This window comes from Columba livia, chromosome 14, assembly GCF_036013475.1.
Source record: "Columba livia isolate bColLiv1 breed racing homer chromosome 14, bColLiv1.pat.W.v2, whole genome shotgun sequence".
NCBI classification, from domain to species: Eukaryota; Metazoa; Chordata; class Aves; order Columbiformes; family Columbidae; genus Columba; species Columba livia.
Window position 1 is genome coordinate 11,439,668 of NC_088615.1, and position 24,166 is coordinate 11,463,833.

General features: G+C 47.0%; 1 protein-coding gene across 1 annotated transcript in view; it reads left to right on the top strand.

Annotated features, from left to right (window-relative positions):
- PDLIM4 (PDZ and LIM domain 4) overlaps window positions 1-20,889 on the top strand; it is a 50,539-nt gene extending 29,650 nt beyond the window's left edge. Inside the window, exons 4-7 of the mRNA XM_005503502.3 lie at window positions 10,156-10,334; window positions 12,767-12,924; window positions 17,025-17,145; window positions 18,051-20,889. Of these exons, the coding sequence (XP_005503559.2) occupies window positions 10,156-10,334; window positions 12,767-12,924; window positions 17,025-17,145; window positions 18,051-18,255 (663 nt within the window). The 3' untranslated portion in view covers window positions 18,256-20,889. The remainder of the gene's footprint in view (window positions 1-10,155; window positions 10,335-12,766; window positions 12,925-17,024; window positions 17,146-18,050) is intronic.
- The last annotated feature ends 3,277 nt before the right edge of the window (window positions 20,890-24,166 follow it).

A 24,166-nucleotide genomic window follows, 5' to 3' on the forward strand; every position in this document is an offset into this window, starting at 1 on the left:
GGTCCCCATGCTCTGATCCTCTTGCGCTATGCCCTGTCAGCTGGGTTTTTTCCAGCCCAAATGTTCGACTGAGGCCTCAGGTGTGAGTTGGAGCTGCTGGTGTTCCAGCTCTGGGCACCTGGGGACAGTGGTGCTGTCCTGCAGTGGAGTGGGGAGGAGGTTTGGTGCTAACTTGTCTCTTAGCACCAATTTCGACAGTGTTAGAAAGGTCTTAAATATTATCCTTTTTATTATCTTTTTTTTTTTTGTCTTAGATTATCATTACCTTTTTTTATTAAGGAGGAATGGCTCTTCATTTGATTAGTTGGCTCTGAGGATTGTTTGAAGTTCTTACTGGGTTGGTGCTGTGCAGGAAACCTCCATACACATATTTGCAAAAGCAGATGACAGAGGCCATACTTACTTCTGTGAACTGGGGGGTAAAGCCTTCTAGCTGGAGAGGTGGAATTTCCATTCCCAAGGTGATGGACCTTCCTTCCTCCTGGGTCGGTGTGGTGGGACGGGCCACGGCTGCTCCTGGGAGAGCTGTTGCTGGGATCCCCAGCCCCGCCGTCCCACCAGCCCTCACACGGGCATCGCCTGGTGCTGCTGGGGCGGCAGGATGGGGAAAATGTCTCCCTGGTGCTTTTGGGAAAACAAAGGGTGAGATAATGCCCTGGCACAGGACCCGACTCTGTCGCGTGGGAACTCCCAGCGTGTTGTTTGAGGGCTGATTTAATAGCAGAAACATGCTGAATCCTGATGGCTGCTGTAAGAGACATCAGCTTCAAACTGTGGGTACTCAGGCAGCATTTCACACTCAAATATCAGGGGCTTATACACCATCGAAATCTGCTGATCTGATTTACTGGGTGAAGAGGTTACATGCAAGTTGGTGTGTGCTTCTGTTTATTTTTTCTCTTGTGATGTAGTATTGAGTCATTTGAAAGCAAAGGAATTTTCTCAGTACCACTGTAACATGTCAAACTGTAGAAGATTTCACATAAAAGGTTACAGCTATATATCTCTTCTTTAAATGAGCATCTTTATTAAGTGAACTTCAATAATCCTGGTATATGAAAGAGGCAAAAACCAAGCCTAGGACAAGGGGGAAGAAAATGGAAATGGAAGCTTCAAAATAGTGTTTTCTTCCATGTAGGTAACTTGAATAACTGAAATAATGTGGGTTGATGCTGGGTGTGGGGGAATGCTGGCTGCCCAGGGCTGACCATCCCCCAGTGCAGCAGGGGAGGGGAATGGGGTGAGGGTAGGGAGCGGATCCCAAAACTCTTTGGTGTGGGGGGAGCCTGGGTCGGCCGGCTGCAGCAGCTGCCTCCCATCCCCTGGAACACCGCGTTCCTGCTGCCGGGGGCTGGGGTGTCCCACGGGCACTGCCAGGGCTTGTTTGTTTGCAGCAAATCCCGAGGCTTGTTTTTGACTCACACTGAGCGTATCTTCTCTAATAACAAGTAAAAGCTAAAGGCTGTAGTATTCCAGAATTAAAAAAAAAAAAAATATTATCCTATTGCTTTTGCTTCTATTTTTGTATACCTTACCCTAGCTCTTACAGAAAGAGATGTTTGGATAAGCCATGCTGATGAAGTAGGCACCTTCTGGTTTTAACCATGTAATATTTCTGCATTCTGAAGCTTAGCTTGTTGCCAATGATGCTTCTTTTCTCAGCTGCTGGTAGTGATTATAGAAAGAAAATCAGAAATTGTGATACAATTGGATGGAAGGTAAATACTATGTATAGAAATTATTTTATTCTTAGGCTTCTTCACATACTCTAATTTCTTCTAAAATTATTTATCATGAGTATTGGTTCTGTGCACATGTGGAACTGGCTGAGGTAGCTTTAGGACTATGAGAGCTGGAGACACTCACACCTCGCCTGAGCCTTAACACGAGTCTGTGATGTTACTGCAGTGCGGTAGTTGCTCCCAAGTCCATGTGTATTTACATTGCCTGTGCAGAAGGGCCTTGTCTGCAGAGCTTTGTCCAAAGGTGTGTAAAAAAAAATGCAGCCAGTATATCCTGTGCCCTCCTGTCTGGCAGAGCATGTGATCCCCAGCTATCTTGTGGGGTTTCTTTTAATGAAAGTGTTAATAAAATCAATATATTTGTACAAAGCCCTCCTGTGTTTGCTTGTTAAACACCCCCTTGATATTAAAAACATGCCCTCTGCACTGGAGCAGGCAAGATAAATGGAAACACATTTTAATCATTCTTGCTGGTCTTGGGTAACTTTTTTCCATTGCTGTGGATTTTTTAAGAGGCTGCGGGGGAGCCAGGTAGCTTAAAGGATCAAGTTGTAGCATTGCAGCTGCAGTCCCACTGGAGCTTTTTGATTCACAGGAGGGCTGTGGCTTCTCCCAGGGTGAAGCTGTTCCTGAGCTGCTGGAGGGTCTGGTGGCCCTTGCTGGTGGCCATCAGCATGACCATGTTGAGGTGGAAAAGTGTTTGCTCCATGAGAAAGGTCTATGTAGCTTATTTCTGATTGTGAGAGGTTGTCCCTGGGTTGGATGTATGCTGTCCTTGTGCTATACAGTATCTAGTGAAGAACATGTGCAAATATGGAGCGGGAATATTTTCCTAGCTTACCCTAAAACCACTTTTTCTTTTTATAATACCTCATTTTACATCACAGAGCAGCTTCTCGTGACAGTAATCCTTCAGAAAGAGATGAGTGTCTTCTTTATGGAAATTAGGAAATTCCCAACCATCATTTACAAGTGGTTTAGAAACTTTCCGGTCTGTGGAAATATGTTTTGGATGACTCTTGTCAAGGCTGCTATAACTGTCAAAAGTGACATGTCATTAAAGCTCACAGGAAATGTTCAGCTTTTGCTTCTCTGGTGCTGTCACTCCCGATCCAGCAGCTCTGCCGTGCCCAGGGCCAAGGCAGTGGGTGCTTTTGGTCAAGCCCCAGCTCCTGGAGTCACGTGTTTATGGAATTGCTCCTGCAAAACAAAGCCAGGCTGCTGTATGGAAAGGTCGGTGTGTTTTGCCTGTGGAAGTAACGTTTTGTGGTTGGAAATGTGCACTGACAGAAGGTGGTGCGGCTGATCTCCGCCTGCTCCCTGCCGTAACAGCAATTGTATAGATGGAGACTTTCCTGTAATGCTTTTGCTACAGGTTGCAGGGGTTTCAGCAGAAATTCCAGCGTGTAATATAGAAATAAGAGCTTTAAAATGAGCCTGACTGCTGGGTCCAACGCCACAAAGCTGAGCAAACCTTAGCAGTGCTTGCAGGGGCTGTATCTCTGCCCACCATGAGACGATCCACGGGTGTTTCTCAGCATGCCCAAGACCTGGCATGAGGCTGTGGGGCTCATTTTGAGTGTCTTTCCCTCCTCAAAAGACATAATTTACTGTGCACTAATGGCAGTGCCTTGTCTGGGTACAGACTGTCCCGGGGACGTGGGTGCGCTGGGGCTCAGCCAGGCTCCAGCTTGAGTCGTGTTTCACATGAATGTTGTCTGCTGCCTTTTAACTAAAAGACCATCTGATTTTAAAGGTTTGGTCTCTTACTATAGCAAGATCTGAAAAATGAATTTGGTGTTTAGCTGATGACTGCGGAAGGAGTGTAGTAAGAAGAACATGATGGATAAAGTTTTTCTTCAGACCGTGTCATACACCGAAAGAGGAACTTGGCAGAATATTGAAAGTCAGTCTCATAAAATTACCCAGACACTCTGTTCATCCAGCTTCAGCAAACTGCCTCTGACCTTTTTACTTTAATCTTCTGAGCTGAGCTAAATAGTGCAATTGTACTTAGTTGCGCTTTTAAAGTTAGATTGAAGCTTGCTTGGTCTGTGAAACGACCATCTCAACAGGACATCTGAACTGTGCTCATAGGGAAATGTGTGTAGCTTTTAAAACTGTCCCTTTCCCCTGCTTTGACATAAGGGCTCTCCATGGGACTTTTTTTGAGACAGCAAGCTGGAGAATCAATCCCACTCCTGCAGACACCAGCCACAGTGTAAATCTGTTCTTTGCATCCAAATGAAAACAGTGCTGTCCATCCTGTACAGCTCCTCTGTGAGGTAATAATAGGATCTCAATTTCTGGGACTTTTGAACCACTTTATCAGAGACAAAGCAGCAACTTTGCTGTTGAAAAGCTGTGGGGGAGAGGAAGAGATTGCTGTATTGTGGTTGTCTTTTGTGCAGAGGCTGAATTTCAGTCTTGGGAGTGTTGGGATGTGCTAGGGAATGTCTTAGTGTCGGGATGTGCTAGGATATGACTTCAGACTTAATTGCTTGTGACATTTGCATAAAAGGGTACTTGCAGCAGTGAAGGCAGTAAGATTTTACCCACGAAAGCCCTCTGCCAGGAGAGGTCAGAAACAGGTCATCCAAGTCCCACTGTACCCCTTGGGTCAAAAGAACAGGCAGCCGCAGGCAGGAACTGCACCTTGGCTTTGAAAGCAAAGGAAGAGAGTGGATCTGAAGTACATCAAACAGAAAACTGCCCTTGGCTGAGCCAAGCTGTTAATGACCTTCAGCTCTGTTTAAATCTGATGCAGCATGTGTTTATAACCAAGAGCAGGACTGGCTCCCCTGGGCTTAGGAAAATAAACATCTCGCTGGTGATGCCCATGTGGCTGGTCCTGGCCCTGCAGATCTTCCCCTGCTGCACAAGTGGGCTCCAGGGTGGATTTGGGGCTCAGAGGGGTGATTTTTGGGGGGTGATTTTGAAGGGGTGTTCAGTCCTATGCTGGGGGAGCTGCTCCTGGGGAGGATTTCTCAGATGTGTCAAAGCTGCCATTGCTCAATGCTTTTCCAAATCGGGTGCTTATGTGGAGGCTGTAGGACCCAACGTTGACCTCTCAAATTAACAATCTTTAGTTTTAATCTTTGATAGTCTGGAAAACGAGACTATTTTTGTTTGAACTTCTGGCCTTTTAAGGGTGTCATATGAAACACTGAAGTGAATGAACTTTAAATACTTTGGATCAGTACACGGAGTCTGATGTTCTCTAAAGCTGTGTCTAAAACCTGTGGTCTCTAGAGGTAAGACTTATATTTTAAAAAGGGAAGGACAAATAGGGCATTTTGCACAATGTCAAAAGAATTTTTTTTTTTTTTTTTTTCCTTAAGACTGGGAGAACTTGAGGCAGCAAAAAGGTCAAACTTTAGGAAAGTAAGGTTAGATGTATTTTGCCAAAGTGTATCAGGATACAAATGTGAGTTTCCAAAACACTGAAGAAACTGTCTGGTATAGCACATTCTCTGACTGCGAAGGGCAGTTTAACTCCTGCAGCTCTGTAAAACACAGCCCCGAAGAACGTGGCTGAACTCAGCCGGTACCAGGAGCAGCCGTGGCTGTGAGCACGGGTGACTTCAGCTTGCCAAAGGGCAGGCTTAGGTTTAAATCCATGAGTTAAACTCTTTCCAGCTTTGGATCCCAATATTATTCCTGTTAAGCAGACAGCTGAAAGTGTGTGCTCGTTTTGGTGTACTTTAAAAATCTGAAGGGATTAATGCTTTTTGTTGATTCTACAGAGGATGGTTTCAAAGTGTGAGCAACTCTCTCCAAAACAGACAGGGACTGAGACTGATTTTTAAACCTTTCAAAAATTCCCAGTTGGCCCCATGTTTTCCTACTTATGGGAACCCTTATTTCAGCAGTGATTAGCTTGACAGAAGTTTATTTTTGAGTCTTCTGTCCTATAACAGGTTTGAACTAAAAATCCTGAGGGATGGACATGCCTCTATTTAGCTGCTCCAGCAGAGCTGGGGCACAGCTGCAATCAGTGGGCAAAGCCCATCTGTTCATCTGTTATCTGCAGTGCGTGTTGGCTCTGCGTGGTGAAGCCACAGAGTATATTTGTATTTCTGCTGAAATCTTCAGCTTCCTCCTTTTAATGCTCCCCTATATGTTTCCTGAAATTGGAAACGATATGTCCTGTGAAAAGCATTTGAGCTTCATTACTTTGCTGATTTGTGCACATTGCTTGGCTGGCTATATCTGGTGTCCCACTGTAGCTAAATGAAATACTTTCAGCTGATATAGGGGAAAATATTTGCGAATAAGCAGTCATGAAACAGAGGGAATTGCTGGAAATTGAATAAGTGCTTGTAGAATAAGGAAGAAAAAAAAGCTGACCTTATTTCTGGCTCTTTGAGGAATTCCCAGGATTAAATATAAGCAACCTATTCTTCAGCATCTTTCCCTTAAATATAAAAGAATTTTTTCTCATTTTGTGCTCTGATGCTGCGTTGTGTGATAGGGACAAGAGCCAGGCCTCCAAAAATGAGTTAAATTCTTTTTTTTTTTTTTTTTTCCTCCTATCTTAAGTGATGAAGAACAACATGCTTGAGACTGCATACAGGGAGCTACAGCTCAGTGCAAGCAAAGCTGACGGCATCTAGCTCTTGATGTCCAAGGCTCAGCAGAAAGAGTTGCAGTAGCTTAGGTGCAACTTCTTACACTGAGGGTGGTGAGAGCCTGGCCCAGGTTGCCCAGAGAGGTGGTGGATGAACCATCCCTGGAGACATCCCAGGCCAGGCTGGACGGGGCTCTGAGCAACCTGAGCTGGTGAAGATGTCCCTGCTCATATCAGGGGTGGCACTGGGGGAGCTGGGAAGTTCCTTCCAACCCAAACTATTCTGTGATTCTAGTAGCCAACCCAAGGTGCCTCGTCGGCGCTTTTAGCCCTGCGGCAGCGTGGGGTGAAGTTCTGCTCCTGCCACAGCCCCGTGTGCCCGGCTGCCCCGGCTTCCCGCATCTCCTGCCAAGAGAAACACTCCCATATGCTGTGTCGTGTTTCCTTCTGCTGGAAATAGTTCCTCAGGATAGGAGTACTGTATCTGTAAGGGCAGCACTTACCTGTGCTTGATAAGGTGGAGACTGTGCTCATGCAATGCTGATAAATGCCTCTGGAGGAGGAGGAGATGTTTTGACATGGGGTAGCCAAGGCAGGTGCTTGCTACAGCGCCTTTTTTTTTTTTCTTGCTGTGGCTCAGTCTCCTCCAAATACTCACTTTTCCTCTGCTCATTCCTTTCTCTGGTGGTAAGGGACAGGCTGGCGGTCTCCAGCAAGTTGGTGACCAGAGCAGGTCACCCTGGCCATGGGTGCTCACTGTACATCTTGCTGCATCACTACTGCTGCTGCACACAAAACCACCCCAAAACCTACCTGCTCTCAGGCACTGGGACTTTGGCCATCCGAACCACTCCTTTTGAGCTCTTCCTTGTGTTTATCTGCTGTAGGACAGCTGTGTGAATTGTGTTTGCCAGGAGTGGGAAGGCCTGGGCTCCAGCAGCTCCAAATGCTGTGTGTCAGGAGGTTGGTTACACTTGGTAATTGATGGTCCTAGAAGGCAAGCGTGAGAAAACAAACTGCAAGTTTCTGTTTTATAGGCTAAAAGAATTCTCCTTGGTGAAACTTTGCAGGCTAGCTTTTAGGAAGGGTTTGCAAACCCTCTTAATTTAAGAGAGGCCATAAAAAGCAGGAAAAAAAGCCAGCAGAGAAAAGCAAATTAGGTCTCGAAGGGGGAATTTTTTTTCTGATCCTGAGTTTGAGAACTGGAAAGAAATCCATCTGGTTCTAGGTTTCTGAGAACGAGTGCATGAGTGTTTTGCACAATGCGAAGCCTTGAAGAGGTCTCACAGGAAAACTCTGAAACAGCCTTTGAGATGAAAGGAGCCTGAGCTCGGTGCTGTGAACAGCTTTAGTTGTGCAACAGGAAAGTTGTGTAGCACAGAAACTGAGGGTGACAAGGAAGGCAAAGCCTGGTGTGGTCTCAGAAGTATTTGTGTTTCCCACAAAGCTGTTGGCTGCCCCTAATACGAAACCACCAAAGCCTGCAAAGAACTTGGTGGAAAAGTCTGAGGGACATCCATTTTTTTGTCTCTATTATCTTGGTCCTGGTAGGTGTTGGGATAGCTGAAGCATTCTGGTGTTTGTCAGGAGGAGCCAAGTGTTCCCTGTGGATGTGGCTGGATCACCTGTGGCTTTATAACATGGCTGAGCTGCCACTACCACAAGCATCCTTCTCCCACGGGAACAGGGTGCTGGTGGCAGCCGGAGCCACCGAACAGCTCAGGAGGGCTCTGGAACGTCGCATTTCCAGCACTGGGCTCTCCTGCCTTTGGGAGAGTGCCCAAGCAATAAATTTTAGCTTTATAGCAACATTTGCTTTTGATGTACAAATTGCTGAGCTTAACAGGGACAAATGGCCAAGGCTTTCCAAGCTGCCTTGGATCAAAGCAAGTCCAGGGAAATTCTGGTCATGAGGATCCTGCCCTGTGAGGCTCCAGGCGCTGCTTCCCTTGGACCGACTGTGCATCTGGGCCCCGATGTACAGATAATTAATGATAATGGCTTTTCAAAAGCATAACTCTGTAGCTTGCAATGGCCTGCCAGCCAGCAATGGGCCATTGCTTTTTTTTCCCTGAGATGTTTATGATCCTTCTTTTCCTTTCTGTGTCATGGTTGAAAGTGTTTTCTTTATTTCCCTTGAAATAATAATGTAAATCTGGGAACTGGACACCCATAGCCCAGTTGTAATATATCTGTTTTTTTTTCTTTTAAGAATATGAAAAGGGGAACACTTAATTATTCCTGGCAGCAAAATTCCTTTTTTAATAGATAATTTGAAGTTATTATGTTAGAAGCAGCTTTCCCCACATGTGTGTGGAAGGAGCAGAACTGAGAGGGCTCGGGCTGGTTGTTGGGGCTTTTGAGGCAGTGGATGTGCCAGCAGCTTGCTGGAGCCGGCAGTGTTTCAGGTGATGGCAGGAAAAAACCTCAAAGGCACCATATCGCAGTTCTTAATTAAGCCCAGTTTTTATCAATGGGAGTCTTGCCTTAGGAAGAACTGAACGATTGGACTTTTTCAAGGTTTTTTTCTAGCAGGATCTGGTTCTTATTTCTCTTAGCTGTTCATTTTTACAAGGCTTGGGAGCACCAGTGTTTTCTGCTATGCACCAGTGATAGACATTTGTTTCCAATTAGTATTTATTGGATTATTTTAGTCAGAAGTAAGCTTTGTTAGAGCCCTGCAGTATGTGCTTTGCTATCTGTTCATGGGACGGTGTTTTCTTTACCTGTTTGGTTCTGCATCAGTCTACTAAAAAACTGGTGCACGGCAGCACTGCTGGGGATCTGCCCTGAAACAGATTAAACCAGATTAAAGAGATTACCACCTCTTATACAAGCATCTATTTCTTCCATCAGTACAGATGTCTTTCTGACTCTCACGGCTGGAAATAGCTGGTGTGTATCCTTAGGCTGTGTCTGTCTTTCTCCTGCTTTTCTCAAGAGCTGGAATTAGCCCCTCTCTGGGGAAGGGGCTGCTGGTCGCTCCCCAGGCTCTGTTAGCAGGTAAAACCTGGTTCAAGTGACTTGTGGCAAGATTAGCAGTAGGTACTGTTGGATTTATGGGTGTGTGTGGAGCTGACTAACAAAGCTTTGGAAAAACAAGTGGGTAATGTTTTACGTAGCTAAAATAATATGGAAAACTTGCGTTTTAATGGCGTCTGAGTTCCTGACTTGAAGTCATATGAAAAAAGATTTCCATAGTTTGCCTTGGGATTTAAAAAGCAAATTAAAACATGACTACTAAGCTAAACCCTTGACCATTGTGTTTTCCACACTGTAAATGACTGATCTTATTTTGGGATAAAGCCTCCCCAAATGGACGCAGATCTTTGTGGATGAGGGTAGCTGCAGGTAAGTAAAAGTGCCAGGACTGGCCCCTTGGCTTCAGGTCTTGCCCAACCTGCATGTGTGGCTGCAGAGCTTGGGTTTTATTGTCTTTTGCTAATGTAAATCAGAGCGATTGCCCCAAAGTCAGGAGAGCGATAAGTGCTCTCGGGATGATGTAACGCGAAATGAGAAACAGGCCCGCAGCCTTTCTTTTGCGGAAATAACAAATATGCTTTTACAGGAGAATAAATGCAGAATACTTGGCAGTGGCTCACTGTGGAGAAACAGGCAAGTTCATTTGGTTGGAGATGAAGGAAAGCTGCACAGATTCAGCAAGATTTAACTGCAGGTTGAGGCTGAGTTTTCCTTTTCCCATTGCATTATCTCCACTTTCCACAGCACATATAAAACATTATTACTGCAAACTGCTTGTCCCAACACAGTCTCTCCATGTGTATTGTACTAAGAACTATAAATCACAGGTTTGTTTTTCTTTTTTACTGCTTTTTCTTCCAGGACAACGGGCCTGCCCAGAGCAGGAGGTCAATGCCCCATGGGGCTGGCGGCAGTCCCGTGGACAGCAAGCAGATGTTGAACATGCAGCACCATCACCCGACCCGGCTCTACCCCAACAGCGGCTCCGAGGCGGCTCTGCCAGGCCAGCTGAGTGGGCTCCACATCGCTCCTGCCCAGAGGTAGGACCAGAGCAAGGTTTCTGCTCCAGATCCCCCTCGGTTTTCAGGGGTGTGTGTGTTGCTGTGGTGCTCCCAGAGCTTCAGAGATGTTCCAGATATGTGCGCACACACACATGCAAAATTAAGAAAAAAAAAAAAAAAGGCACAGAGGTTTGAGATGGTGAATTCTGAAGAAAATGTCCTTATGTATGTGTGCAGAAACTGCAACACTGAATTTAAGCTCATGATGCTGAAGGTATGTTCAGCCATTTATCTCAGAGATGGGTGAAGGTGCTGAGTAGATTAGTAGCATCAGATTCAGTCCCAAGGGTGGGATTAATGCCATGGAGTGTCACAGAAGTTAGTGTCCTGGTTTTTCAAAGTAGATATTCAAGGCAGGCTGGAGGGTTTTGCCCTCCTAGGAGTGGGGATTGCACCACCACAGACCCAGGAGCAATCACTTGGTTTGGGAGCTGGAGGTATCCACAGAGAAAATTAACCCTGGTAAACTGGGATGTTTATAAATGTACGGTCTGCTCAATGCAGCTGTCTGGAAGGCTGGGAAATAAATAATGCTCAGAGGAAAGAAAAAGCTTTTGTGTAGCCAAGAATGGTTTGGGTGGATAACTCGGACTTTGAGACAGGCCAGGTTGTGGACTGCGATGCATCGCATGGTTTACGCTGCTGCTGATTTATGCTTTTCCAGACTGGCAAAATATTTTGCAAGAAAGTAATGTCTGTAGCAAATACAAAGAATGAAGGGATTCTCTTCTCAGCTCGGGAGCTCGGTGCCTGCACAAATTCGTATTTCAGTGCTGCTGCGAGCCAGCTTATTCCCTGTGCTGTTCCAGGAAAGTTAATGAAGTTGGAAAGAAGAGAACCACACTAAAAACAGAGAACGAAATCTGATGTTACCGGCGTGTGAGCCAAAAGCCAGGAGATCAGCTGGGGTGTTTGAGTAGAATTGGGTCAGAAGTGCATTCTCTTTGAATTTGTGCTTGATTAGGCTGGACTCATCAAAACCTGCCCCTCTTCACTGAAAATGTGTGAGTGGGTGCAGGAGAGGGCTGTGGCAGGGCAGATGGGCACGGGTGGCACACAAGGAGGGTTTGGGCTGGCCAGGAGTCATGGGGATGGGACCTTGGCAGCAGCACTTCGGCCACTCGTCTTGAGAGGCTGGAGCTACTGGAGAAGCTGGCAGGTCCCTCCCAGAAAATGAAGCTTTTTTTCTTTTTTAAATTCAAAAGTGAATTTTGTTTGGGTGATGGTGTTTTGGTATTTTTTGGGGGTTTTTTTGGGTGGTTGTTTTTTTTGAAAGTTTTTTGTGTTTTTAAGTGGGCATGAATATAATGCTAGTGGAGAAAATGAGTTGGATGATGGTTAAGTATGTTAAGCTGTCTGATGGGGTTTGGGGCTCTTGCTATTTTTATTGGTTTTATGATGACCTTGATGACATTCTCCTTAAAAAGGAGCAGGAGTCCCTTCCCAGGGAACTGCGCTGTGGGGCCTCAGCAAAGCCGAACAGCACGAATTCATCTCTGCTTAGCAGGACACTTAAACACGCACCCGAAATATTTTTTTATTCCAAACTACGCTTTTCATTTTTGGACATATCAAATGAGCTGGAATGATGATTTAAATGACTATTTGTTGTTTGGCGTATCCCAGTCGTGCCACATACAGACAAGGAGCAGCCTCGGGGCTGGATGCTGAAGGTTGGTGTGTGGTTGGTGGGTAGTTGTGGGGCTACTTCCATGTCCCATCCTTGGTGCTGTGCAGCCCCAGGTGGCGTTTCTCACTTAAAATGTGGGCTGGTTCTGGCAATTGGACACTGTTAAGATGCAGCTGGGCCACCTTCTCTAGACTGTGCTTTTGCCAAGAAAGGTTGGACCAGGTGATCCCTGGGGTGCCTTCCAACCTGCTGTTCTGTGGTGGTGAAATGGATCTTTTAACGGAGTCACCTACAGAAACACTAACTTTAAAAGGGACATTTGTGGAGGGTAAGGAGATTTGCTGTCCTGTCTGTGCCTGGCAGCAGCACCCGCTCTCCCCATGCCAGATGCCCTTGCAGTGGTACCGAGGGGTGGGTGGATTCCCTGGCCCTACATAATTAATGAAATGCATTGTTTTACCTTCTTTTTTTTCTCAAATAAATTCCATGTGTGGCAGAGCGATTTCCAGCGCTTGTAAGCAGCTGCCCTCTTTCCTGAAGGCATCTGGTAACAGGGCCAGCCCTGGCTGTGTTGCTCAATTGCAGCTGAACGGCAAACAAGTTTAGCTTCCCTGGTTCGGTGGCTGTTCTGGGACAGGCGTACCTCCAGGCAGAGAAACGCCTGGCAACAGAGAGGTGTTTCCTGCATCTGTGGGAATGCTGAGATTTCGGTACCTCCCTGATGTGCTGACAACTGCTTTTTCTATTTGACATGAGCCTCTCTTGCTTTTCTTTAAAACAGCCTTGACCCCTTGAAGTCTCTCCCGCGGAACAGAAATGGGATTGATGTGGAGTCAGATGTCTACAAGATGCTTCAGGATTATGAAAAGCCGATTTCAGAGCCTAAGCAGTCTGGATCCTTCCGATACTTGCAGGGCATGTTGGAGGCTGGTGAGAATGGTAAGGAGGTTGTCACCCATCATGTGTCCCAGCAAGTCCCCTACTCCTCCCCAGGACCAGGGCTGTGGCACTGTGATGCTGTGGAGCTTGAACCATCGTTTAGTCCCTCTGTACCCTGTTCATGGCCCTGCACCCACCAAGTTGCTGTTGAAAGCTTAACCTCCTGCTTCTTCCATTGCTGATGTCCAGGAGGACCCATCTGTGTTTGTAAACTCTTCTATCGCTTTACAGCATGTCACTTGGGTGCTGAGGCAGCTCAGCTTAGCACAGGGGGGTCTGAGCACCCTGTGAGGGGAAACACTGGGATGGCAGGTTTCAAATCGGGATTTTTGGATGCTCGGGCGAGCATCTGGAGGCTTACCAAATGTTGTGGGTTACTTGAGGATCGTGTGAAAATAGGATTTGCAAACAGCTTCTGCATGGCAGCTGTTTTTCTGAGATCGTTTATGAAATGTAATGACCTAAAGCAGTTGCGTAAGGTAAAGGGTGAAGAACCATAGGCCTGTTTAAGTAAATGGCATTTGCATGAGGATGTGGGATGGTCCTCAGCAGTGCAGGGATAGAGATCAGAAGCTCTTGGCTCGCTTCTCAGGTCTGTCACAGCTTCCTGCCCCTGTTGTTAACACAGACAGGAGCCAACTCTGTGCATTAAATAACAAGATCCCCAAACTATACATTTCAGCTTCTTTTTATTTGCCTTTCAACTTTAAGTCCATTGGGGTTTTTATATTCAGACTTTCAGGCTTAGCTTTGCAATCATTAGGGCAAGACTTTCTGCTTCCTTCCAAGAGCCTCATACTCTGATCATGTGAATCCAGGAACTTAGATTTTATGGGAAAATACTAACTACTGCAAATCTCATTAGGAAGCTGTGAGACACAACAAGTCAGGCTGTTGCACTTCAGTTTCTGTATTTATAAAATGACTGAGAACCCTTTGACTACAAGGATATTGGGTTTTGCTTCACAAGAAGCATTATCACAGATAACTTCTGAGCACTGACAATTTCCACCAGTTTTAGTTTGCTCAGTGGTACTGAGGTATATCTGCAAAGCACGAGATTAGGATCGGCCTTGGAAGTACTGCATGTAAATATTATAGCCCCTCCTTGGCTGGCAGGGAAACCGCTGTTAATTACAGGCTCCAGTTGTACCTTCACTGAGAGCAAGCACGAGCAGCTTCCTGGGGTGACGTCTGCTGCCCCCCCCGGGTCTCCTCATTAGGAAGATGCAAATAGGAAGCAACTGTGTAAATTGCAATTAATAACACTGCTGCCTTTCTCCCTGCTCTGTGCCAGGGAAAAGGAACAACACTGAAACTTTGCCTCCCCTTGCATCCTGCAGCCCTGGGCTGACAGAAACCCAGTACTGCTGTTTAGGGGGAAGGAAGAAAGAAAAGGGGGTGGGCTGAGGGAAGGGGAGGATGAAAAGATGCCAGGACAGTGCCCATACCCTGGGGTTGTCCCAGCCAGTCTGGGTGTCTGGTCACACCAGCAGTGTCTTGGTGCCAGCCCATCGCTGATGCAGCCCCTGCGTCTTTGGTCAGAGTCTGGGGCTGAGGGGATGCTGACAGGTACCAGGAGGCTGGAGATGTCACCCACAGGGCTCTGCCACCGTCTACTGCCCTCTTGGCTGTGCTGTGCTGTGGGGCCGTGCAACTGTCTGCAGGCACAGGCTTGCTCCTGTGTCGGCCTTTATGACGCTCTCGGTGTTTATTTCATAAGGGTTGAGAAATGAAGTGAAAAGCATCTCTCCTGGCATCAAGCTCTGCGATGTTTCAGTATGGTTGAAATCTCCAGAAGTGTCTCTGCTAGATTGTTTTACAGCTTCCACCCCTGCTGCTTTTTCCTTAAGCCTAAAATTACATACGTTTGCCTGAGCCTGCTGTGCGTTTTCCTTTTAAAGTCTGTATCTCCTCTCCTGAAGAGCTGAGTGTCCCAGACAATGACCTGTTTTATAGGGAAGGTGTTTCTGCTGGAAGCTGTATCTTATTCAGCATCACCAGCCCCATCCTGCACCCTTCAGGAGCAATGCTTCCAGCTGAGATCTGGTGGAGGCTGGAGGAATCACAGCAGCCGTGTTTGTAGGTGTCCTTGGTGCGGCAAGGATGAGCACTGCAGCTGCAAACGGGGATGGCGATGGTTAAGATTGTGGAGTTACAGCATCTTTCTACCTTGCTGAGGACCATAAAAATGTGATGAGGTTGTGGACTGGTAAACAGAAAGAAATGATCAGCTTTTTGGGAGCCCTCTTTCCAGGGCTCATTTTGCTGTAAAAAGTCTTTTTTTCTTCTCCTCCCTGTCCTGCTCTCTTTAAAGCAGCTTATCCAAGCATTCTGCCTGAGAGACAGTGACAGCTTAACTGTTAAATGTTGGCAGATGAGCATGTCTAGTCCATATCTCACACTGGCGAAGCCGACAGCTTGAGCAGTTATTTTGGTTTATTCCCAGCAAGGCAGCGGAAAGACTTGACAAGGGAGCTTGGCTGGAGCAAGCTGAGCACTCGGGGACCCTGGGGTGGAGCAGCCCTGACCACTCCTGGGCAGACAGACTTGCATGTAATGAGGCGTTCAGCATCTCCAAACTATATTATATCTTGGGAATGTGAGGTTTGGTGGGAAGTTAGTTATTTTGGTTTTACGCGCTTGGCTGGAACCGTTGGCAGTGTTGGTCACTGGATCAGAGCCACAGCTGGAGAGATGGGGTCTGCTGAGTGAGGGTCCCTGCATGTCCACAGGGTGGCCCTGGGGGACAGGGTCAGGACAGTGGGTGCTCTGAGATGTGCTGGATGGGGATCTCTCAGTGGAAGGAATCTCAGCCAAGCAATGCCCCTTAAAACATACTGTGTGAACCTGCATGGGATCAACAAGTGACCACTAGTGATGATGTGCCAGTTAAATGTCCTAACAATTAATTTTGGGAAGTGCAAAGATGTTCCTGGAGCCAGAGTGGATGCTTCAGAGCAAGATCCAAGTGGAATTTTCCAAAACCGGTGTAGTGCATATGGATAACTGGGTCAGAAAGTGCCTGGACCCTGCTTAGACCTCCTGGGCATCATGGGCTGAAATACCCTGGAAGCTTGGGGAGCATAGAAGGCACAACGCCAAAGAATGACTTGTTCATCCAAGAGCTCCTCTGCTTATTTTCTGAACTGTGTCAGCTGATAGAATAAATTACATTGTCCTTTTTCATGAGCTTCTCCTTTCTATAACCTTAGGCCATCACAGAGGAACAACAGATCAAAAAATGCCCAAAAGACCAGTCAGTTGTGAGCCATGAAAAATCATGCAGTGAATACTGGAAGCTTTTAAGTGTCACAGTGGTTGGCAACAAGCATGTTTGTATTGTCTGAGCACAAGGGCAGATGATAGATGATGTGTAGGGAGTGGGGTTGCAACACTGAAAACTTTGCCTTGATATTGTTCATATGCACCAAACTTTCATTCCTTCCTTTCCTGTTGTTGGACCTCTATGAAAGGAGGCTTGGTGCCATAGAAGACCTTATCTTCTATCACAATATTTTATTTCAGATTATTTGAGATTCAATGAGTGTGCTAAGAAAAATACATGTAATTCTATTACTGTTTGGTTTAACTTGCCTAATTCTCCAAAAGGCTTTCATCTTTGTCTCCTTGACTGATGGCAGATCTACCAAGTGCACCTGAAATGTTGGTGTGATAGAACCTCTTTCTCGAGCTTTTCTGAGATTTTTGCTATTTATTTATCTAAACTCACTAAATAGAATTGCAGGCAAATTAATCTCTCATCTCTAGATTAAGGCTACTTTGCCTTTTGAGTAGATACAAGTACTGAGTTGGTGCTATCACAGTGCATAGATAGCAGCCAAGAGCTTCTGCCACTGTTCATGCTTCATTAGGATGAGCAGAGGGTCAGCACAGCATCCTCTGGTCATCTGCAAACCTGAATGCTGTCTGACTTCTGAGGTAATTGGTCTCACTAATTTGCTTTTTACTTCCTTACAAGCAAGTTACAGGTTCTGTTGTAACAGGCAGAGACTCATCTGACTCCTTTAGGGATCAAAAAAATAAAAGGCCCAAGAGGAAAAGTTCCTAATTTGTGACTGTTTTAAAATTCTTGGCAGGTGAAAAACTCGACAAGCTCAGCAATCCCCGAAATGTCAAGTCCCCGGTGCCGAAGCTTGGTGGTGCCATGTCCGGGCTGCAGATGCTCCCCGAGTGCACTCGCTGCAGGAACGGCATTGTGTAAGTGTCACATCTCACCACAGCCTCCAGTTCAGTGGGGATGGTGATGCAGGGACGCAGCCGGGTCAGGTGCTACCAGACCTGTGGGTTAGAATTTATAGCAGAATATCTTGGAATTTTTAGCAGAACACTTTGAATCCCTTTCTGGGTTTTGCTAACCGTATATAAACCTGGAATTGAGGAATACAGTTTGGATTGCCCCTTTTAAGGAAATCTTGCAGTAAACAGGGATGATTCATGGGATGGTTTCTGCCCTGCTTATCATAGTAACTGCCCAGGGACTATGAATAGTGCTGGCACTTTTTCACTGCCTTATGGAGGGAGAAACACTTTGAGGTTCAAGTAGAAGAGGTTTGTGGATTATTTGTTTGTTGATGAGTTACTCTCAGACAGGTGGATATTGGGTCTGACTTCAGAGAATATAGGCACTTTTCTGCTTTGTGTTATTGCAATTTATGTTCCATTGTAATTAACGTTCTGCTCAAGCCGGATTTGCTGGCTGGGTCTGCTCTGTAAATGCCTGTAACAGTGTTTCTGGCTGGTGCTGTGAGTCTCTGCTCCATGAGCTGTGGTGCCCATGTCCCCAGCCCTGCTAGCAGCGCTTGGAGGATGCGGCTCCTGATGTTCAGATCTGGGCTCAGTATGATATTTGAGGCTCAGCTTTACATTGAGCAGTGGTGCGGTGCTGCAGGGGCTGTAGATAAATGGGAATGGAGCATCCCTTCCCCTGGAAATACAGTGGAGCGGGATGTCAGCTTTGGGCAGGCTGGCATGTTGGGATGGGAACTCACCGTAAAAACCCTTGCTCCTTTCTTTCACTCACCCCATTTACTCAAGACAGCAGGAAACACTGTTCTTGCTGGTTATTGCTTCGTCTCACTCCAGCTCTCCCCATGTCTCACCAGGGGCACAATCGTCAAAGCTCGGGACAAGCTCTACCACCCCGAGTGCTTCATGTGTGATGACTGCGGCCTCAACCTGAAGCAGAGAGGGTATTTCTTCATTGAGGAGCAGCTGTACTGCGAGACGCATGCCAAGGAGAGGGTTAAACCCCCTGAGGGATATGACGTGGTGGCTGTTTATCCCAATGCCAAAGTGGAACTTGTCTAAACCCGGGCTGCGCTCTGGAGAGGTCGGGCGGCCGTGCGCCCACCCACGTCCTCCCCGCCGGCTGCGCAATGTGGCTGTAATCAACCCCGACTGCCAAAGCCCAAGTTAAAATGCCTTTTCCTAGATAAAACCGTTTACACTTGGGATCTCCAGGGGATGGTGTTGAAAGCATATGAACAGGTTTTTTCCTTCTTTTTGACACTCTGCTTTTTTGGGTTGCTGTGTTGAGTTATTAGTCTGTGCCATAACCTTATTCATGATCTGTGTAAATACTGATTAATTCTCTACTCTGTTTCATATAAAACCAGTATTCCTTTTTTTTTTTTGCCCCACCGCTTCTTCTGAAAAAGCAAGGAAGGTATTTTAAAAGCTCAAAGAAAAGAAGGCACTTTAAGGTCAGGATACAGGAGTCAGCTTCTTTTGTTAATCTCCTGCCCTCCGGCTGCCCAAAGGATTAAAAACCAATCCCTTGAGGAGTCTGGGACGTGGTACCAGTGGGTCAGGGTCCCTGGCTCAGCCCCACCCCAGCAGGTGTGCCCAGAAAGGGCAATCTCTGAAAACAGTATTTGCTGTGAAATTCCCTAGATTGGGGCACTGCTGTTCAAGGCTGAGACAGGCTGATCCAAGTTCCCTGAGAGATCTCCACACTAAGCATGCAACGAGGCTTTTTTTTTTTCTTTTTTCTTTTTCACTCCTAATTCAGTTGTTCTGTCATCTGATCACCTGAGTAACACCTTTATAGGGCAATGAGATAGCACAGAGCCCACCTCTGCTATTCCCATCTCCTGCACTCCTGCCTCACACCTGTCCTGCTTTGGCTGTTCTGACTCTTCTCCAGCTTTTACTATATTTTTGTAGTCCTTTATTTCTAGATCCCCAGACTGCTGCCATCTTGGTCTGCCAGGGAGGTGGTGATGAAATCCCTCTAGACACTTAGGAAGTAACTGGAATGGCAGTGAGCCCAGATATGAGCCTGGAGTCCAGAGGCAGCAGGTTTGGATTTGTACCTGTATCCCAGGTCCGTCATCCACTTTATCTGATGGGGAAGCATTTCTGAGGATCTTGGGATGTTGCTTTGTTGGAGAAATGTTTGAGTTTTTTTCCTTTTAATTTTTGGAGGGGAGAGAGAGAGTTGTCACCCAGTTGCTGGGTGCCATTGTGGGTGGTGATAGGAGCTGTGTGTTTGGTACCATGAGGGTGGTTCTGCTTTGCAGCAGTCTCCTTCCTCCTTCTCATGTGAAAAGAGGGAGGCTGGGTTTGGAAAAGAAATGTCTGTACTCTTTTCCCTTCTGTGGAAAAGGAAGATAAGAGATGGGGCAATGGCCAAAGCACTCCTTCTCTGGCTCTCTGTAACAAGGGTCTGAGAAATCTGGGACTGGAGGAGGGTTGGGAGTGTTATCCTGGTTAGAGCTGGGCATGCAATTTCTTCCTACAGGTTCTGCACCCAGAGGGAGTAAGGATTTTAGGGTGTTACATGGGCACATTTAGACATTTTCGCATGGTGTGGCTCCTGCCTGGTGCCTGGCAGGCTGCCTGAGCCTGCATCCCAGCATCGCAGCTGGGTACCACCAGCTGGGTACCACCTCGCAGCCACAGGGATGCTGGCCCTGTGTGTTCCTGCTACCAGCAGAACACCCAGCTGCCCCTCCTGCTGTTGGGATTTTTAATTACTGAAGTACAAGAAACACATGGAAAACTTTATCACAGTGCCGAGCCTTGTTTTTCATGTATTTGCATAACCTAGCTTGTTAGGTTGGACCATCTGATGGGAAATACTTGGGACAACTGTAAATGATGAGGAGACTAACAATAATCAGGTGGGAAGTGTTACTGCCCTTGTTTTTGGGCCTTTGCTTGGAGCTCATTAGTTGGCAGATCGTCAGAAACATTTGTTCTGTATTCCTCCATTAACCTCATGCATTGCTGGGATGAGCTATGGTGTCCATTGTGTTAAAGTTCAAGCTTCCCCGAAACACAGGACTGAATCCAGCTCTGCTGAGCAATGGAAAACTCACAACACAAACAGTCCTGGGGGCTTTTCCCATTTTCCACCTAGACATGGCCACAGCTGCCAGCTGGGGCTGTGTCACCCTCTGCAGCCCTTGTCCCCTGTTTAACTCCATCTTGTTGTGTCTAGGGGAATGCCAGGCATCTTGCAGCCTTGGCACAGGGAACAACTTAGAAGTTCATAAATGGTTTCATTGCCATCATTTTGAATGCGTGAGCAGGCTGCTGGCAGGGCATCCTTGGCAGGGCATCCAGGCCTTGCCTAGCTGCTGCACCATTACAGCACTGGGAGCACTGGGCATGGGGTTTTTCATTAAAGCTAAAACCAAGTTCCCACAAATCAACGTTTCCATGTGGTTGCCTCATAATACTTTTTCTTAGGAGTAATCAACTCCTTTGATCCTCTCCCAAGGAGCCTGAAGCTGGAGCTGCCTCACACAACCCCAGCCCAGGGCACGTTGGTTCCCGGTTTCAGGCCACGTCATTGACATTACGGGGTTTGTGGGAGCTGCTGCAAGTGAGGCTCCTGTGTCCCCAGGTAACGCTATTTAACTCTGTACAACAGGGGGAGGGTGCTGTTTGTATGAAATACAAAATAAAGTTGTATTGTCAGTTTTTTGTCTTGCATTACTGAGCGTGGCCTTTGCCTGGTCCCTGTCTGGGTCTCTGCTGCGGTAGCACCCATACGTGCGGGGATCACTCAGCATCTGGATAAGGAGGACACTGGATAAACTTTAAAAAGCATCTTGGAGACAAAAAGCTGCACTTCTCATTGCACTGGGCATTAAGACCCTTGTTTGAGGTTTGATCTGTATTTTGGTGGGGGGGTGTTTGGTTTTAGGTTGTGTTTCTTTTAGTGTGTATTTTTTTGTTGCAGGGTTGTTTGGGGTTTTTTGTATGTTGTGGTTTGTTTGGTTTTGTTTGGTGTTTTTTGTATTTGTTTTGGTTTTAACTCCCAAGACCTTCCTGGGACCCTGCATGCATTGGGCGCAGGGATAAGAAGGACCAGCCTGCCCATTATGAGAACAACTGCAGGGTTGGCTCCTCTCACCCTGCAGTGGTCCAGAGCTTTATCATGTCTGCCTGTGCATAAGATGAATAGGATTTATGAGCAGCATCCAAGCAGCCATGGTGCTGCTCCCAAGGTACCATCTCCCACCTGATGGCCCAGGCTCTCAGGGAGCTGCAGCTCTGTAGGGCTGAGGGTGTCACCTGCCCTGTCACCATGGGAGGGATCTGGGCAGCACCCAGGCTGGGAAACATCCTTCTGCCCAAGGATAATGTAAACCACAGTACAGCCATAAGCAAACAGTGCTCTTAAGAATCCCTGTGCACCGTTCTGGCTGTGGTACCACTGAGGCTCATTCCCTGAGCCCGGAGCTGCAACATCAGCATGGTAAGGACAGAACTGGTCCCCAAATCCCTGTCCCATGTTATCATTGCTGACCCTTGAACAGCAAAAACCTGCTGGGTGGCAAGAGCATGGGGATCAGGAGCATGAGGGCAGGCTTGATGTATCATAGAGAGATGTTTGCTTATGTAGCTAAATCTTGATAGGTCTGGTTTTAGTGGTTGATTGGTATGTGGGAAAGTCGGAAGTAATGTGGGTTAAGTGCCTCCTGCAGATATTTAATCTAAAAGGTTTTATTTGGAAAGCATTCATATATGGAAACTGTTGCTTGTACATGCCTAAAAATATTTTAAAAGGCGAAGCCCCTGAGGATCCACACGTGGCATGAGAGGTCTCTTCATGAAGTTTGGGTCAGTGGAATGCCACGTCTAATTACTGTGCATATTCAGATAATTAACATGCTTATGACTCCCTAGCCAGTGATTTTTCCATTCACCCTTGAATGCATACATATGTCAGATGTGTTTCTATGTTACAGCCATTGTGATATCTAGCCCCTCTGCCCCAGGCGCTGCTGTTGTGGAGTGTCAGTCCCACGGCTGAGCTCCTGGGGTGATCCCTGACTGTGAGACTGGAGAGGGGGACACAGGGCACCTGGGGGTGTTAGAGGCCCTCTGTGACCCCCTGTTATCCCCCTGGCAGCCCTGTCTCATACAGCAGCTGCCTTGGTCTGACTTGCCCAACCTTGGGAGCCTTCACTGAACTCCTTGCTGTGTTGGAAAAAAGCAATGTATAAGATCAAACACAATGAAGGGTACCATTTATTAACTAAATGAGGTGGGACCAGGGCCAAACTGATTCAAGTTCTAATTGTTTAACTTTTTCCATGTATCATCATTAAAATTTCCTACTTAGCCAGGCATTATTTCCACCACCACACCCCTTTTCTGCTGCTGCTTTTGTTTGGAGTTGTTTAACTTTGCTTTTGTTATTGGATGGCTGCCCCAAGGACCTTAAAAAAAAAAAAATCTCAGCTGGTTACATTTGTATTAGGATAAAAGTCCTTGTGCCATAGGGGAGGAGGTAAAGGGAAAGAGGGTCTTTGCAAAAGTTCCATTTCCTCCCTTTCTCATGTGTGAAAGAGGCTATTTTAATTACTTTAGGGAAAAAAATTCTTCCCCATGCCTATAACAAAACAGACACTGCACTCCCCTGCCAGTTATTTTGCCTCTGTTTTTCTCCCTGGGAAAGCACAAGCTGTCAGGAGACACCCACAGAGCTCCCCCAGCCCTGGAGCAGCTTCTTCCACCTCAGTGTTTAAATATTTTGAATTTTTACATAGTGCTGAAGCAGTTCTTTTGTGAGACAGAGCTGGTGGGGAGAGCCTGGGCTGCAGCCAGCACTGCTGCTTTGGGCAGTTGATGTGCACAGGGTCACTCTCTTGCTGTGCAAAGATGCTGCTCAAGCAAGTTTCAGGCTTTTTTTAGCTTTGCTAATAATAACAGCTACTTTTTTTACTTAAACACCTGACTTCTTCACTTCCTAACTCAAGGAGTGCTGGGAGGTGAGTGGCAGATGTCTGTCCTCCTGGAGCTGACTGCCTTAGAGCAGACAAAAGCTGCTGGCACCATGGGGTGGTGGTGCTGGTGCTCACCTGAGGGATGCTGAGCACCATGCTTGGAAAAGCTGGTTGGAAGGGACCTCTGGAGGCCACCTGGTCCCTGCTCCTGTCCCTAGGCGGTACCTGCATCCCTCTCAGGACGTGTTTAATCTGTCCTTGATTGGAAATTCCCTGCTCCCTGGGTATTATTTCCAAACATTGTTGGAATAATCTCCCCAGACAAGTGGTGGATTCCCCAACATTAGGATAGTGGGCCAGCTTCTCCAGACTGGGCTTTTTCCAAAGAAAGTTCAATCAGATGATCCTCATTGTCCCTTCCAACTTGGTATTCTATGATTCTGTGATCTGTGGGTTGCATGGGATGCACAGGTGTGCATTGTGTGCATGATGTGCAGAGGAATGTATGGGATGCAGAGGGTAGATAGTGGTATTAGTAAATAAATGGGGGTGCACGGGGCTATATAGGATGTGGGGGGGGGTTCATGGGGGTACGTGGGGGTGCACAGGGGCAGAAGGGGCACACGGGGTGCCTGTGGTGCAGGGGCATGGGGCAGGCCAAGACCGAGCCCTGCCCTGCCCTGCCCTGCCGGCTGCTGTGCCTGTGTCTCTTGCACCACCTAGTGATGGAAACCGAAATATCCAGCGCTTTCAGGTAGGATGGGAGAAGAACTTGCGCTCTGAAGATTCCCAGCGTTGTGGGGTGGTTTCCGGGTGGGAACAACCACATCCACCTAGAGGGCTTCTGAGAAATCTCTAGCAAAGGCTGTGCTGGGAGAGTCGGGTGTGAGTAGTAGCGATGGGTTTGAACCTGTCTGCTCAGCCCTTGAGTGCTGTCAGATATCCTGTCTCTTCTCTGGCAAGAACTCTTGCCTTCCTGTGCTCTGACACAGCCCTGCCTGCCGTGCCCCACATCGCTGAGCCCTGACCCTCGT